Source organism: Stenella coeruleoalba (assembly GCF_951394435.1).
Source record: "Stenella coeruleoalba genome assembly, chromosome: 4".
NCBI classification, from domain to species: Eukaryota; Metazoa; Chordata; class Mammalia; order Artiodactyla; family Delphinidae; genus Stenella; species Stenella coeruleoalba.
The window spans coordinates 141904064-141921664 of NC_137149.1; the positions used below are offsets into that span (position 1 = coordinate 141904064).

General features: G+C 40.5%; 1 protein-coding gene across 3 annotated transcripts in view; it reads left to right on the top strand.

Annotated features, from left to right (window-relative positions):
• Positions 1-17601, top strand: part of FAM13A (family with sequence similarity 13 member A) — a 356108-nt gene that overhangs the window by 8482 nt on the left and 330025 nt on the right. The window contains exon 1 of one of the 3 annotated variants that reach the window (XM_079920402.1): positions 12337-12598. The exons of 1 other annotated variant lie outside the window; for it this stretch is intronic. In XM_079920402.1, the coding sequence (XP_079776528.1) occupies positions 12572-12598 (27 nt within the window). In that variant the 5' untranslated portion in view covers positions 12337-12571. Of the gene's footprint in view, positions 1-12336; positions 12599-17601 lie in introns of those variants that run through there. One more of the 3 variants, XM_079920401.1, reaches the window with a different exon arrangement.

The following is a 17601-nucleotide window of genomic DNA, read 5'->3' on the forward strand; positions in this document are numbered from 1 at the left end:
TGAAATTCTGAAAGGTGGTGGTAGGTGATAATTATCTTTTTTCCTTGGCTTTTCATATTTTTTCCTCCTTTGCTTCGTTTCATATGTGTGTGTGTATACATGTATCATTTTATATGTATGTATAAGTATGTATATATTTTCCCCTACCCTTTTCTCTTTATAATTAAGCGTATAGATCTCACAAATTTCTGTTTTCCCCCTCTTCCTTTTACATTGTGTTATTTTCCTTTGGGGATGTAATAGTGGAACTAGCTAGCAATTTGGAAAGTCCCTGTCAACAGTGTGCTGAAATTGATGTGCAATTACGTGATTGCTTATTTAGGAGAAATTTATGGATTCATTAAATCCATCATTTTAATGCTGATTGGACTTTTAAAATTTCTCACTTCAATCGGTAGTTTGTTTCCAGTTGTGTTAAACAGAAACAAACAGAGTGATTTATTTAACAATGATCTCTGTTACTTCAACACAGGAATTAATTTTGCACTGACCTTGTTTGTTCTGAAGTTGTTGGATTTTTTTTGTAACCAGTAGGTGATTTTAATTTATCATTGCTACAGTCACTGAAGAGAAAGTTTTTAGTTTTATTTTTTTCTGACATATCTTTTATATGCAGTATTGGGACTTTAACCAACCTCCCTCCCTCCTTCCCTCCCTCCTTCCTTTCCTTCCTTGCATTTTTTAACTTTTAACTTTTGAGCTGAAGGATTCTCTCCCTTTTGTGTACTTTGAGACTCTCTTTGATGTGCATGACTATGAAATTGATTTATCTCAGGCTGCAGTAGTTAATTGCTTGACCACTAGGTGTTTTACCATACTCCAGTGAAGGGGAGCACACATTGTTATACATAAAATGGGGATTTAATAGAAATGCATATCTGTAAATAATCATTAAACTATTACAGCTATAGTAATGTGAGATATTGCTACTGAACAGTTAGCTGCCACGTGAATACACAAGAATCCTGTAGTAATGCACCTTCCATCTTCCCAAGCAGTCGATGATAGTCTAGCATATTATAACTCATGAATTTTAATGCTTTTACAATTACAAGTTATATCCATAGAAAATCCACTGTTTGCAATAGTACATGGCACATGGTATTCTCTTAGTAATTATTTTATTGTTAAATAAATACATGACATCTTGAGTTTCATTCTGTTTGTACATCTTTCCAGCAGTGGTTGGGCAAGTAAATTGACTTCTGAGTTTCAAATAGTTTTTCATTATAAAATGGGAATGATGGCATTTACATTCTAGGTTTTTTCATGTTGATTGAATGAGATATAATACAGGTAAAAATGCTTAGTAATTAATTTTTCAAAAGATCTCTTCTGCTTTAATTCTCAGTTGTTATTGGTTTACTATTTATATCTTGTAGTTAGCAATGATGTTCATAATATGTCTTTACACTTGATCTTGTCACAATTGGAAATCAGATGTGTTACAAAAAGAGGGATTTACTGATTGTAATTTAATGCATTTGTGAGAACATAGATCTCAGAGAAGCCTGGGTTTGAAACCTAGCGTTGTCCATTGTTGGCTGTGCGAATCTGAACCTTTTCTTGAGTCTCAGTCTCTCATTTGATAAACGTGAATAATACCTATACTGTGGAATTGTTGCAGTAACTAAATGAGAGCATTTGTGAAACACTTTGGCAATAAACAAATGTTAGTGATTATTTCGTATACACCATCACAAGTAAAAAACAACTTTTAATTCCAGTTCTGGGAATTATTCAGTAAATAAGATTTTTGTTTTATTTGCTCATGACTTGTTTTTTTACTTTTTGGATTTTTTTAAAGAATATGAAGCATGTTATTACAGTCTCTCAATGGGTCAGGCACTGTGCCAGCCACAGGTCGTATATTTTAAAATAACTTTTTTTTTTCATTTCTTTTTGGCTGTGTTGGGTCTTCGTTGCTGCGCTCAGGCTTTCTCTAGTTGCTGCGAGCGGGGGCTACTCTTCGCTGCGGTGTGTGGGCTTCTCATTGCGGTGGCTTCTCTTGTTGCAGAGCACGGGCTCTAGGTGCATGGGCTTCAGTAGTTGTGGCTCACGGGCTCAGTAGCTGTGGCTCGTGGGCTCTAGAGCGCAGGCTTGGTAGTTGTGGCACATGGGCTTAGTTGCTCCGCGGTATGTGGGATCTCCCTGGACCAGGGCTTGAACCCGTGTCCCCTGCATTGGCAGGCGGATTCTTAACCACTGCGCCACCAGGGAAGTCCCTAAAAAATTTTTTTTAATAAAATTTAACGAACTGGATTCTTATTAAAAAAAATCAAAAGTAATTGCTTCAAGAATTTTAACTTAACCTTTATTCAGAGTTAAGACTTGAAAAAGTTCAGTGGACTCTTCCTGATAGAAGTTGAAAATGAAGAACTCGGATATTAATGGCCACGAACATATGTTCCCATGAGCACTACACTCCTCCTTGTTTTCTTGTCTTAGAGATTTTATATGCTTGCACAATATAATTACAGAATATAATTTTATATTAATTTCTTACAGAAATATAAATCTTTGTTATTTTTCCAGTTGTCTTAAAATATAAATGGCATATAAACATTGCATAAGTTTAAAATACACATGATGATTTGATATAGGTAATATTGTAAAATGATCACCACAGTAAGTTTAGTTACATCATCACCTCACATAGTTATACTTTTTTTTCTTGTGGTGAGAACTTTTAAGATCGTAGCAGCTTTCCAATATACAACAGTATTATTAACTATAGTCACCATGCTGTACATTACATTCCCAGGACTTATTTATCTTACCCCTGGAAGTTTCTACCTTTGGACCACCTGTTTCCCTCATCCTGTATTTATTATTCTTGACTCTTTTTCCTCTTTCAAATCTCTGAACCTTTTTCTCCCAAATCCCTTCGAAATTATATGCGTGCTCACACTTTTCAGTTCTTTGTCTGGTACGCTCGTGCAATCTCTATTTCTTGTCCTCCTTTTAAATGAGTCCCAAAGCACTTCCAGGAGCAACCCAAGATTTATCACCACACATTTAATGCGTTACTTGTGCAAATATCTATGTTATGAAGCTTATAAGGAAATTGAATATGATAATGCCCTATCCCTCAAGGAGTTCTCAATCTAGAAAGATAGGTTTGCAAACAATAGCAATGCCATGTGTAAATATTATACTAGTGGTTTAAACCAGACATGTGTGCACAGAGACAACCCGTCAGGCATGCTAGTGACATTGGTGCTGGACATTGAAGTGTGTGTATTAGTTCCCTAAGTGGGAAGAGGAGACAAGGACATTTCTGGCAAATACAAGACCATGAACAAAAAGGAAAATGTAAGCCTCACTTGATTTCTGGAATGACAATGTATTCGTTTCCTATTGCTGCTGTAACAAATTACCACCAATTGAGTGACTTAAAACAACATAATTTTATTATTTTACCGTTCAGGAGGTCAGAAGTCTGCCATCAGTTTCACTGGGTTAAAATCGGGGTCCTCCTTGCCCCTCTAGAGGCCAGCTTCCTTCCCTGGCTGTGGCTTCCTTCTCTCTCTCCAAGCCATTTGCCCTGAACCTTCAAATCTCTCTGACTACAGTTGCTGTCTCCATCATCACAGCTCCTCCAACTCTGACCCTCCTGCCTTCTTATAAGGATGCTTGTGATTAGATTGGGCCCACCTTGAGATTAGATTTTGCAGGCCAGTCTTCCCATCTCAATTTGCATCTTAATTTGCATCTGCAAAATCCTTTTGCCATGCAAAGTTACATATTCACAAGTTCTGGGCATTCGGATGTGGACACGTTTGGGTGGTTATTTTCCAGCCTACCACGAGCAAGATATTAGAGTTTAAGGTATACGATGGAAATAAGGCTAGTACAGAATTTGATTTTGAAAAACCTTGAAGCCACGTTAAAGGAGTTTGGAATTTCATCTAGGCCTACAGTTTTTATTCTCATAAAAGGTTAAAAATATTACAACGGATGCTCACTTCAGTGTGAGCATCAGAATCCAAATACAATTAAATGGGTGACCACGGATCCCTCGAGCCTCATCTGTGGAGCCCTTAGACCTAAAGAGAATAAGCAGGAAAGGAACACAGTCAGACCTATTTCAGAAACGAAGGGGTGCAGTTGTACCAAAGGGATGCTGATGAGGTCTGCATTTAACATGTTTTCATTTTAAAAATGGCTGTGGGAACAGAGAGGAAATTGATTTGAAAAACTTTTATGAGGTAGAGAGAATAGGCTGTGATGATTTTCTAGGGAGGGATTAAAGAATCCCGAGGAGGCCGCAGCAGCCTTTGAGATGTTTACGAAAATGACCCTAACGTACACGTGCTACTGAAATTTTCTCCCACTTCGTGACTGATTTCTAGAGTCTACCTGAAACCAACTGTAACTTTCTGTTCAAACACGTTGCTTGCCAACTAATTAATTTCTTCTATTAGGGTTACCATATAATACGTAGTCCCAACTAGGACAATGATTTCTAGAACCATTTTTTTAATATTTAAATCAAACTTACTTGTAAAACACTAAGGTAAAAATTTTGTGCCTTTAAAGCTTCCGTTGTCAAAGGTACAATCGCTTAAGTAATAGTTTCTTTCTTTCTTTTTTTTTTTTTCTTGAGGGGGGGTGTCGCTTGACTTGTGAGATCTTGGTTCCCCGACCAGGGATTGAATCCGGGCCCTCGGCAGTGAAAGCGCGGAGTCCTAACCACTGGACCGCCAGGGAGTTCCCAAGTAATACAGTCTCTTAAATCAAAGGTGAAAAAGAATTCAAAATCACTTTTGAAGAGTGACAAAAAGCCTCAAGTGTCTTGTGGTTCTGGATTTATGCAGCAAATTTGTTTGAAGATTGAATCAGTGCTGGCAGTACCTCACTATTGTTTTCAGTGTGTGGGGATGACAAAAGAAAATTCAGCATGGGAGAAGAAGACAGGAAACCCCCCTTGGTGGACAGACATTTTTTATTGCTACTTAAGACTGTGGTGGTCCAGAAAACCCCCAGGGGGAGTGGGTTGCGGTGGTCCACATAGGCCTCCTCGGCCCGCATCTCATGAACGGGTCCACGGGACCTTGCACTGGAGTTAGTGTAGAGGGGAGTGAAAAGATCTTCCCAGTGCAAGGCAGACATTTGGTGATTCTGGGTTCTTAAGATCCTGGTGGAGGGGTCCTTCTGACACCCTGGCAATAGCCTTTGCTGGTACCTCGCTTAACCTCAGCTTTCCCAGAACACTTTTAAGAGTCAAGGGGGACCTTATTCGTAAGTCAACAAGCATAAATCGAAACTTTACTCCAGGCAGACTGGAGTTTAAAGTGCCCTAGTTATTAGGCACTGCTCCAGTGTCCTGGAAACCCAGCTCCAGAGCCATCTTGCATGCCTCTCTCACCTTGACCAGTATCGCATGTCTTTTGCCTCTCATGTAAAGTCAGTTATCCATCTTATGAGTTCTTTCTACAGAATTCACGTGATTTATCCCTCACTACATACATTCAAGACCTGTTTGTCTCAGCTGGATTATTATTGACAGAGTCCATTTGTGTATAATGAGTCTCCTTCCCATCCTAGCACCTTCTGCTTAGACTTCCAGATGAATCTGGCACTAGTTTTCTCAAGCTTTTCATTCTCCTTAAGAACCCACCATAGTTCCTGATTTGCCTAGGTTTCTTTCTTTGCTCTTTAAAACCCCTTGCTTTTGCCGCTGGTATCTGTCTCCGTGCTCATCACACAGACCCACGTTAGATGCCCTTTCCTTCCTCTGTTGTCCTCATCAATGACTTCTGTATGAGTCAGCTCAACACTAGCCTCCTTGCAGCTCTAGCTGCAGTCACTCCTGTCCATCCCATCTTTTCCTGTCTTCTAATTTTAGAATTTTCTCAACTACTAAGGGCACACATTTCAAATTTGATTATACAGTTGAGTGTATTGTATTTTCTAATTGAGGGATTAAGACTCAAGTGCCTTCAGGGGCCATGGGGTAATCGTCAACTGTGAAGCTGGCAGAATGACGAACAGTAGGTATTAAGTGTTTGTGTTGATTGCTAGCAATAGTAATTCCCACCTCGTACAGGTACATGGTCTTTCAAATCACTCTGCAGGTGAGACACAATGGTCAAACGGTATACCTTCACAAGATGTGCAACTGATGTCCTTAATATTTTTACATATACTTCATAGTTCAAGTGATACACCATTTCCCGTACCTCTCCTTAGCCATGATTCCTAGAATATTAATAGGTACGCATGGTGCGTTGTATAAGTGCTAGTGAAATTAAAAAAGTTAATTATGGCTTTAGCAAGCTTGTCGGGAAAATGACTAAAACTTGTCAAAAGAAAATCCAGTATAAAATAAATAAGCTATGAGGATATATTGTACAGCACAGGGAATATAGCCAGTATTTCCTAATAACTCTAAATGGAGTATAACCTTTAAAATCGTGAAGCACTATGTTGTACGCCTGAAACTTATATAATGTTGTAAATCAACTTTACCTCAATTTAAAAAAAAGAAAATGTGGCTCCCCTCTTGTTTCCCATCTGGGGGATTACCATGGATGTCCATTGCTTCCGATTCCCAAGTCAGCCCTCTTGCCCAGTTCATCGTGGGCTGGGCCCTGCTTTTCTCCTGTCGTGGCGAGTGGTGTAGCGGATCTGCTTTGGCTTCCGGGGGAGGAGGGAAGGTTAGCAGTCTAGCCTCAGCCAGGGGGCATGCTGAGAGTTAACATGGAAGCTGTAAAGGGGGCTAGAAGGAGGGGCAGCAGGCAAGCTAGTGAGGAAGCAGTAGAAATGCAGGTCAACCACTGTGGCTTGAAAATGACCCACGGAGGGCTTCCGTGGCGGTGCAGTGGTTGAGAGTCCGCCTGCCGATGCAGGGGACACGGGTTCGTGCCCCGGTCTGGAAAGATCCCACATGCCGCAGAGCGGCTGGGCCCGTGAGCCATGGCCGCTGAGCCTGCGCGTCCGGAGCCTGTGCTCCGCAACGGGAGAGGCCACAACAGTGAGAGGCCCACGTACCAAAAAAAAAAAACCCCAAAACGGAAAAATGACCCATGGAATTGGGGTGTCTAAACTTTGGGTTGCATCAAAGAATGATGAGACCAATACTCAGTACCTGAAATAAAAAGACAGCTGAATTTTTGGTTATTGTGGTAAGGGAAAGCTATGGCGGGCAGGAAGGCTTTCTGAGCAGAGCGGACTGCTGTCTCATACAGGAAGTGTGGAATTAGGATTGGTGGGCTTTCAGGAGGTGCTGACATCATCTGAAGCAGAGCGGTTATTCAAATAAGGTGCTTATCGACTGCTTGGCGCTCAGAGACATGTTTATTAGAGCATTGCTCATTGGCCAGAAGTGATGGGTTGTCATTTATGGGCTGGCTTGCAAAACCAGGTGGTTTACTGAGGCAAGGTGACGATTGAACAGGTTTAAGTTAGTTATTTTGGCTGTTGGTTTCCATGGCTACAAAGAAATGGATCTTTTCCTAGGACTGTGGTCATTTTTTTTTTTTCCTGAAGTGGGATGGGAAGGTATCTAGAATTCAGAGCAGAGATGAGATCATCAGATTTAAACTGGACCCTTTTCAGGGAACTCTTTCAGAAAATACTTAGGAGAAGGTAAGAATAGGCCTGACCCCACAGAATGGGGCTGTTTTAACGAAGCAGATTCACAAACCAAAGAAAGACTTAGTTCCTCCTATCTTCTAAGGAGCCAAAGCCCATAGACTAGTCTTTCTCTGGTTATATGAGGACTCTAATGCCCAGTAATGTTACTGAATAGTCTAGAGCAAGGGTCAGTAAGCTTTATAAAGGATCCGGTGGTTAATATTTTAGGCTTTCGGGCCATGGGTTCTGTCTGCTGCAGCTACTCATCTCTTCCCTGGTACTGCCACAGTAGCTATATGCATCCTGTAAACAGATGGGTGTGACCAGACGTCATCTAGGGTAGCTGCGTTCGGCACACAGGCTAGTTTGCTGACCCTGGACTAGCACAAGGAATCTTTCAGGTGCGTCTACCGTGAGGGATTCAAACACCAAAGTATCGGAACTCTTCTGACTGAGAGAGAGTATATAAATGCTAGATAGTTGCTGACTAGCTGACTTCTGATATCCTATCTGATTGGAGGTCATTGATTCTGGGCCAGGTTGGGATTCTCATTGAGAAATAGCTGGGAGAGGGCAGGAGCTGGAGTAAAGACTGTGACTGAGTTTGGACCAAAAAAAAGCCTCCACTGTCCCATTTCTAATGGGCCTCAGGTGGTTCATTCTATAGTTGCCGCCCACTGCCACGACCCGCCCTGATACTCGCTGGTGCCTGCTGCATGGCTAACAGTATTATATCTAAAGGTACTGCCAACTGTTCTCCTGGCAACTGTTATATCTACTCCAGCTAAAGAGATTTTTTTCCCTTTGAGAGCTCTGCCAGCTGGCATCAGAGGGCTTGGCTTTGAAGCATTTTTTAGCTTTTCTGGAGGCTAGAGGGTAAACCTGGTCCTTTTAGCTTCCTTTGTCAGGCTTCCCCAGGTCAAAGGGTGATTTTGAATGACAGTGTCTTAGGGGCCTTGACCACCCATTGTGAAGTAACCTTGGCACCTTCCTCCAGGGTGCCCAGGGATCTTCTTGAAAATAGGACATCCTTTGTCCTGCCGTGGTATTTCAGCATTTCTGGAAGTAGTCATCGAATTAGCCCACCATAGCGGACTATTCAGAAAAGCGCTTTTTAAAACTCCTTGATTATCCTTCCCGGGGGAAAAGCAATAGCTCATATAAGCAAATCTCCTGGCTGTGGCTTGTATGTCTTAAGGTTCTTTGTAAATCAGTACTCAGGGATGTACATGTGTGACAGTTCAGAGACCTTTCTGGAATTAATTGGACTCTACTATCACTTTCATCCACTCGAGGGTCAGGAAAATATAATATTTCAGACTCCAATTATATATACATTCCATGGAGAAACAAACTTTGTTTGTAGTGAAGAGAGTCTTCTGGTGCTTTTTGTTAAAGGGCCTATTCAGGGTTTCTTTTTTGCACGTGAAATCTAGCCATCACAGAAAAATAACTAAGGATACAAATTTGTTAGGTACAGTACTAATTTTACTTTATAATGGTGTATAAAAAGTTATGGAGATTAGAACTAGATTTTTTTTCCTCCTTATGTCATCTTTATATAGTAATATCCAAATTAGAAATAAGATAAACATATATCTATTAGAAACAATAACAAGAGGTATAATTTTTTGGTTCTCTAACTTGATGTGACATTACTGAATGTTTTTGAAATTCATCGTTAAGACTTGATTAGAAAGAAGAGCAACACGATCTTGAAAGAGATGGATAATGAAAAACTATCTTTGTTAGATATTTAAATGAATATTATAGTTATAGTTGTTCAAATATTATGAAAGTGATATAAAACTAGGAAAAAAAATCTAGATAGAATATTTTAGCCTGAAAAATACCCTGGTGTGTGCATGTGTGTGTATGTGTGTGTGTGTATGAATTTAATATATAGTATGGATAGTGTCACAAGTGGGAAATGAAAAATTTGCTCAATAAATGGGGCTGAGTCCTTTTGTTGAGTATATGAGTTAGGCTAAAGACAAAGTTGTTTTATATACATACACATATATTTACATATAGGCCCTTCAAATATAGTAGCTTATTGGGAGATTTATTTCATCGCCACATAAAAGTTTACTTGGTCTAGGCTTGTAGGATGCGGTACTCCTCAAGGTCATTCAGAGGTCTAGGTTCCTTCCGTCTAGTTACTCCGTCATCCTCTGGGACATTGTCCCTCTTCTGCATGGTTGAAGCTAGGTTTCCGGTGCATCCTCATTCCAGCTTGTGATGAAGGGCAAGGAGAGTAAATGGGGAGCAAGGGATTTCCTATCAAGCACATGACACAGAATACTATTGCACATATATTATTGGTACACATTCTGTAATGCAAATCTGGTCACATGGCCCTGTCTGCCTGTGTGAAAGGTTGGGAAATGTAGTCTCCAGCTGGATAACCGTGGGCTCAGCCAACTAAGGGGGAGAAAGAGCTCTAATGTTATCAGAAAGAGATTCCATACTGGAGAGTGTTAACAGTCTGGGCCACAGTAGTTTTATGAAAATAAAGCATCAAGTTAGATCCTCATCTTTTATTATATTTTGAATAATACCAGGTAGATGTATGGTCAAACCATGTGATAAGCATCGAAAGTTGTTAGCATAGCACCTGGCAAATGGTAATAACAATAAATGCCTTTTATGGATTATATCATTTGATCTTTACAATGACCCTGTAAAAGGGACTGCAACTGATAGGACCGCAGTTGGTAAATGGACAAAGAAAATGGATCAAAGACAGTTCACAGAGCAGAAAATACCAATGACTAATAAGGATTTTCATCTCTTTAATGTTATGATAAAAAAAGAGGTGTACGTTTTAAGATGAGAAGTCGTTTTCACTAATTACCTTAGGAAATGTTTTACAAAATATTCAGACTTGGGTAGGGTGGGTTGTAGAATAGAAACCGCCCAAGCCAGTGTATGTCAGGAGCCTTCGCACAGGTTCGTATTCTGTGATCCAGAACTTTCACTTTCAGGAGTCTTTACTAGGAAAGAAAATTAGAATGAGGACAAAGCATTACTTAAAATCATACATACATAAAATCAGAAACCGTGTAAATGTCTAAAAATGGGAGAATGACTCAATGGTTATCTATACAGAATGTAGTACTACACATGATTAAAACTGTTTATGATGCTGACAGTAGGGGATCCGGCCTCTGATGCAATGTTAAGTGAAAAAAATTAGGATTTAAAATGATCAGAAATTAGATTCAAATTATGGTTTTTAAAAAGCATAGAAAAGATCCTGGAAGTAGATCTGTTAAATGTTTCTGGGTGACCTCTGGTATTCTTTTACCACATCTTGGCTTCTTTATTAGCGTCTCGACACTTACTAATGAAAAAAGTTTATTTACTTATTCCTCCCTCTCCCCATTGGATGATCCGGGAATGAAGGTACATACATTGTCAGTAAGGTGTATAGCGTAGCACCTGGCCCAGTGTAGGTAATACATATTGATTGGGTGATGTTGGATGATGGGCCTCGAGGTGACCTAATCTTTTTATTTTTCACCATGGACCAGCAATATTTATATAATCAGAAAAAGACAAATTTAAGTATGAGAAACAGTTTTATTTTATGATTTTCTTTAGTAATCAGCCTAGTTTTCTCATGGGTGAACGAGAAGCAGAAGTGATACAAATCTAGATTAAGGTGGAAGTAGAAAAAATTTCCTTTTTGCAATAGAGAAGATTCTGTCCATTATCCCATGTCCATTCCCTTGTGTGGCCTTGGGATTGTGTTATTCTGTCTCTTGGAAGTAGAGTAGTGCGGGGTTACGTGTGCGCGTATAGACGTAAAACGTACGCTGTCACGTTCTGTGGCTTAATACGATCTGCTCTCTTGGGTCTGCTGCAGGTAGCATTGGTTGGCTATCGTTGTGCAAAGAATACTAGATTTGAAGAAGAGTATTGAAATGGGAGATGAGTTCATTTTTCCCTTTTCCTCCCACCTCGTCCCCTTAAGGTATAATATTATTAATATGTTTTGTGATTGGGGACAATTTAAGTCTTTTAAAGTTGGGTCAAGTGAAACTTCCCACGTAATACTCGTCAGCATTCTCTTAAATGTGCCAGTGAGAAAGATTTGACAGAAAAAGTGGTATTAAGAAAATAGGATAGTTTCCTTCTGCCTTGAATGACATGGATATTGTAGCCATCCGTTTAAATGTTTGGAAATCGTTAAATCAGATTTTCTAATGACACAGCATATGGAGTAGAAAATTCTGGAAAGGTCAGCTGGAGGCTAATTTTCCAGACAGTAAATCACACACGTAGAATTGTGGCTGTCTAGAAACATGTTTTATGTTTATCACCAGTGTGTGTAAGATAATTTGAAAATAATTAGAAGCGTTCAGTAACAGCTACACAAAATAGAGCATTTCATTTAGAACAGTGCTGATAGAATAAAGGCGGAAGGAAGAAAATCCTGATAGAATGTAACTGATTTTTAGGGGGGCAATAGAAGTGAAAACTGCCTCAGAAAAGTGAGAGAGATGCCTGCAGACTTAAACCTGAGTGGAAATACGTGAATGTTTCTTGGAGATGAGTAGCCACGGGAAGCAGGTATGTTTTCGCTTTGTGCACTTAGTTAAGTCCTGTTAACGAGCACCACCAGGTGATAGGCATTTTCTGAACTGAAGAAGCCTGTGTGTGGCCTCTAGCAAGTCAGGTTTAAGGAAAAGATGTCAGCGACTTAAGACCCAGGTCACATGACTCGGTCTGCTTGCCAGTCCTAGACGCTCTGGATCAGGTTTCAACTCCAGGCAGCCCTCCCAGCCATGTGGGTTTAGCCAAATCAGAAGCAAAACCACACTTCCGAAAATGTTGGGAGCCGCTCTCCGCTCACCGTGGGGCCTCTGGATCTGGAGCTGGGTTTCACATCGGAGCCTATCGACCGAATGGAATTCTAGCGTTTTGCTGTCATTTTGATGTTTTCCTCCAGTCTTCATCAGATCTACTGGGTACTTCCTGCGAGATGGGAGCTGGAGCTCTCACCATCTGTGTGAGTGCAGGCCGCCTCTGTCTCCGTGGACACTGCCAGGGCCCAGGAGAGGCCTCTGCCCCCCCCTCCCCCGCCGACTTCTGAGGAGATGTTTGTGTGACTCTGTTTTTCCTTCTTGGGAGGTGGCGGGAGATGTGCTAACTTAAATTCCTATCTATTCAAATGGACATTAAGCAGTATTTGGGGTGGCATTCCGTATTTTTGTCCACTTTCCTTTTCCAAAAAAAGGTGAAGGAAGATGCGTGCCGAGTTGATTCAGTTGAGTGAACTTGATATCCTGTAGATCACTCTTGAGCGTTTCAAGACTCTCTTGTTCTGAAAGAGTTAAATATAAGCTAAATTGTAGTTGTTGGCAATACCTTGTGCCTAGATTGAGAACAAATTAAAAGAACTAAAATAACCATTAATTTATTTGCTTCCGAGAATATATATAGCATTTTTCTATTTCATATTCTTGTTTTCATTTAGTAATTTCTAGAATTTTTATTTCAGCGTGGTTGCTAAAAGTAATGGTGAAAGAGCTAAGTGGATAAATGAGTGTGAATCCTTCTGGAAACTTCTGGTTGTAATGCAGTGGCGGCAGTAAAGAACACTGATGTAAAATCCATGGGGAAATGTGTATATTTCTAGGGCTGAAATTCATGAATTTCAAAAGCAGTTCTGTTGGTGCTTACATGTAATCTTTTGCAATAACCGAATATATCTTCAATTATATAACTTACAGGATACTGTAATTAAATTTTTTATCTCAATATACAGAAAATGCATAAAGAAATCTCAAGTTGGTATTGTATTCCAAGGGGCATTTTTTTTTTGTCCCTGGAGGTACTAAATGAGAAATATCTTATTCTGTATTATTAACTGCTCCCTAGTGTTTCATCACATTTAGATCAGATCCTATTTATTAAGTTTCAGAATGAGCTGTATTTTGTTGTAGCTATGATGGCATCCTAAAATATCTAGAAATATCTGGGTAATTTTTGACACATAGGCCCTGAATGGCCACCAGATGGCGCATTAGCCCCACAGGTTGAATCTTAGCAAAACTGCAGGGTGACTCCCTCGTTTTCAGCTCAGAACATCTCAGCATCTTGTGTGCAAGTCTTCCCGACTCTTGTCTCTTTTCTGTTCAGCCCCGATGCTTGGGTGCTCGTAGCGTCCAGGTGTGCAGCTGGTGATCTTTTTATCACTCCAAAGAGCTTCCTTCAAAATCTGACTTTTCTATGTGGAAATACTGGGTTTTTAATTTTACTGCAGACACAGGTGTGCATTCTTTCAGCTTTATAAAAGAAATACTTTAGAGCTGGAAATGTGTAAAGATTGATCTACTTGTCCTGAGATTTGCAGACATCTGATTGATTGGATCTCTACTACTTGCCCTTGGCCTACATATATTGATCACTACCTTGACTAAAAAGCAGACTAGCCCATGTATGAAATTCCATCTTTTTCCTTAATTTATATCCAAAGCACATACAGAATTTCATTTAATGTTGACATAAAAATCATACCATTTAAGAGATCATTCACTCCAATGGATGAGTACTTCTGAATCATTCTTACCCTTCGACTCCAGCTTGGCCTTTGATTGTGCTGTGTCCCAGTTTTACTATAGGAGGAAACACATTTTTAGGAATCGTAGCATAGTATTTCTGGAAAAAGAGCTATTGAAGAACAAAACACTTTATGTCTGTGGCAGAAAAGTGAGAACTCATTCACACATAAATGAATGCATAGGGACTCCTATGCTTTTTTGAGTTTGGGACTTTTCTACTTAGACATATGTGTAGTAACTTGCTGAGTATCCTGCTACTGAAGATAGTCATTCTCCAGACAAAATAATCGAGTACCAGATATTTTTAGAGTGTGTGTATGGCTGTGTGTGTTTATGGATTCTTGAAGTGGGACAGACAGGTTTAAAGATTTTCATTTCCTACCTTCCATTGACAAACCAACTTTCTCTTCCTCATTCCTTTTGTTTTTTTCTCTTTCCCAAATTGCTAGTGCTGTGAGTACAACTGCAGGGGACTCACAAATTTACTTACGTTACAAAGAAGAGGTAGGTTCTTTACTGTAACATACCTATTTTTCCTCAGTACATCACCCCCAGGCAGAACAGAAAACTTAAACTTGCCAACCGATGTTATCTTAGTCTCTTCTCGCGGATGACTCAAGCTTTCTCAGGTGAATCCTGAGTCTTTCTGATTCCCTGCCCCTCCAGCTGTTCTGTCCAAGGTGGTGTGTGGTCATTTTGAGGAGAGGTGGGCTGAGAATGGGGCGTTTGCATATTCTGGTGGACGAAGGAAGGGGAGCCTAGAGCGCTTATGTGTATGTTCTTATAGCATACTCTGAACGTCCTGCTGTGTGAGTGAGTTCAGGTAGCAAGTCTGTGACTGGTAAATTTGTGGATCAGTTCTCCTGGTATTGTCGGGACCCAGCGGGCCCCCTGTCCTGACTTAGCCCCAACTCTTGCTGGCGCTGGCAACAATTCCAGGGGTATCCCAGGCTTTGTAGCCTTTGTCCCTAACTTGGGCACCTCCTGGCCTTACCCTCTGGCACCATCAGCTACCTTACACATATCTCATGGTGTAGGCAGGTCACAGCACAGAAAGGCTCACACACCAAATCAAGATACTCTAGTCGCAGATTTATTGAATCAGCCTAAAACACAGCATGAAGCAAGGGGGAAAAAATAGGGGTAGGTTTACCTACTTAGAAGGGGTTTAAGTGGGACTGAAGGACCACACTCCCTGAATCCTGTGTTACGTAATATTCATCCTTCCTATCTTTCTTGCCATCAACCTTCCCTGATCATGGTGCATTTCATTTTTTTTTTTTTTTGGGTGTGAACTTATTAGGTGAGCTCTTTAAAACACAATGAATCAGAGAGGTACTCTCCTGCTTTTTTTTTAAATTTATTTTTTTATATTTATTTTTGGCTGTGTTCGTTTCAGTGCGAGGGCTTTCTCTAGTTGTGGCACGTGGGGGCCACTCTTTATCGCGGTGCTCGGGCCTCTCACTATCGCGGCCTCTCTTGTCGCGGAGCACAGGCTCCAGACGCGCAGGCTCAGTAGTTGTGGCTCACGGGCCCAGTTGCTCCGCGGCATGTGGGATCTTCCCGGACCAGGGCTCGAACCCGTGTCCCCTGCATTGGCAAGCGGATTCTCAACCACTGTGCCACCAGGGAAGCCCTGTGGCGCATTTCTGAAGACCAGTATTGAGCATGAGCTGGCTCAGCTGATGGAGTGCATCTGGAGCCAACACAGCTTGCTCTATCATCAGGGGCAAGTGTGCCTAGGTATAATTGTAACTTGCTAAGACACTACTGACCAGCTATGGATTTTTATGTGCATATCTCAGGCAGAGAGCACATGGGGCCAGAATGGGTACAATCAATGGGCGACCCACTAAAGACATGAGTATTTGGTGTCTCATAAATGTTGGGTGCTTAACTTGGTTCTTCCATCTCTTCTTAATTATCGTTCATCTCTTCTTAATTATCTAGGTTGAATATATCTACCAGGCTATCCTATATCCTTACATGTTGTCAATACTTCGTTGTATCTGTTCTCCTTATTGTTTCTCTTGTTATCAATTTAACTGAACCAAACTTTCTTTAATACAACAAACAACATGTAAGGTCAAGTTTCAAGGCCATCACAATTATCCTTTTTGTGGTTTCTAGATTTTTGGTACCAGCTTCCTCCCACAAAGGCTATATTTAGGTTTCTTAAATGTCATGATGAATTTCTTAATTTTTTTAAATCCGTTTTTTATTGGGGTTTTAGAGAAACATGGGCCTTGTTTGGAGCTTGGAGTACCTGAGCTTAAATCCTGGTTATGTTAGTTACTACACTCTGATCTTAGACGTTATTGAGCAGTGTGCTGTCTTGATAGTAGATTTTTGGGAGTATTTGACCATCTGTTCAACTTCTTGCCATAATTTGTCTGTCTGCCTTCTAGTAGGCAATAGTTTTGACAGAAGGGATCATATCTTATTTGCATTACTTGCTTCTTGCTCAGGGCTAGGCAATAGTAGTTGTTCAATAAATGTTTGCACAGAACAGCTCAGTCATTCCCTAGGTTTTGCAGTGTCACCTGCTTGTATTTTATTTCTAAAAGGATTTTTGAAGACCTTCAAGAATCTAAAGGTATGTCTGCAAAGGCATTCTATCTTTTTGATGGTGCTTTTCGTGAAAATGGCACAATTTTCCATTTAGCAAAAATTAGCAGGATAATTATAAATATTTTGTACTTTTAATCATTTGAGTTTCCAACCGAATAGCACAGGAATTATTACTATAAAATTGCATATAGTCAAAAGATTCTGCACATCCATTCCATCTCAGATGACGTTTAGTCTGGTCAGTGCATAGCTTTCCCTCAGGTGGGCGTGTAATCTGCATGGATCAAGGTAATTAACGCTGGACGTCCCAACAGACAGATCCTGAAATCTCAGTAGCTCAAGGAGACAAAAATTAATTTGTAGATTACTCAGAGTCTGATGCAGGTTATCAGAATCTCTCTTCCATCTGGTGGCTGTGGTATCCAGGCTTCCTCCATTCTGTGATCTATTTGCTAGTTTAACATATGACCGTGTATCCCCTAGGTTACATCAGGGAAAGAAAGAAATGGGGGAGGCACGCATGCTACTATCTGCCTCATTCTGGAAGTGACTCATTTCTCTTCTCATGGTTCATTGCTTTGAACTAGTCACGTGTTCCCACCTAAATGCCAAGGTAGTGGGGAAATGTGTAAACAAACACTGTCTCTGGCCATAACCTAACTTGCTCAGATCAAACAAAGAGAAGGACATATGTTCCATGATTACGGTAGCAGTCTGTCTCCCACTCCCCTACTGAATGTAAACAAGGAATTAAATACCCCAGATGCTGCTGGCAGGCATCTAATCTATGGATGGAGAGGGAAGGCAGCCTAAAGATCTGCCTTTAGTTAATTGATCAATAAATGGCAAAGTAGTGGTGACATTGACGAGCCATTGC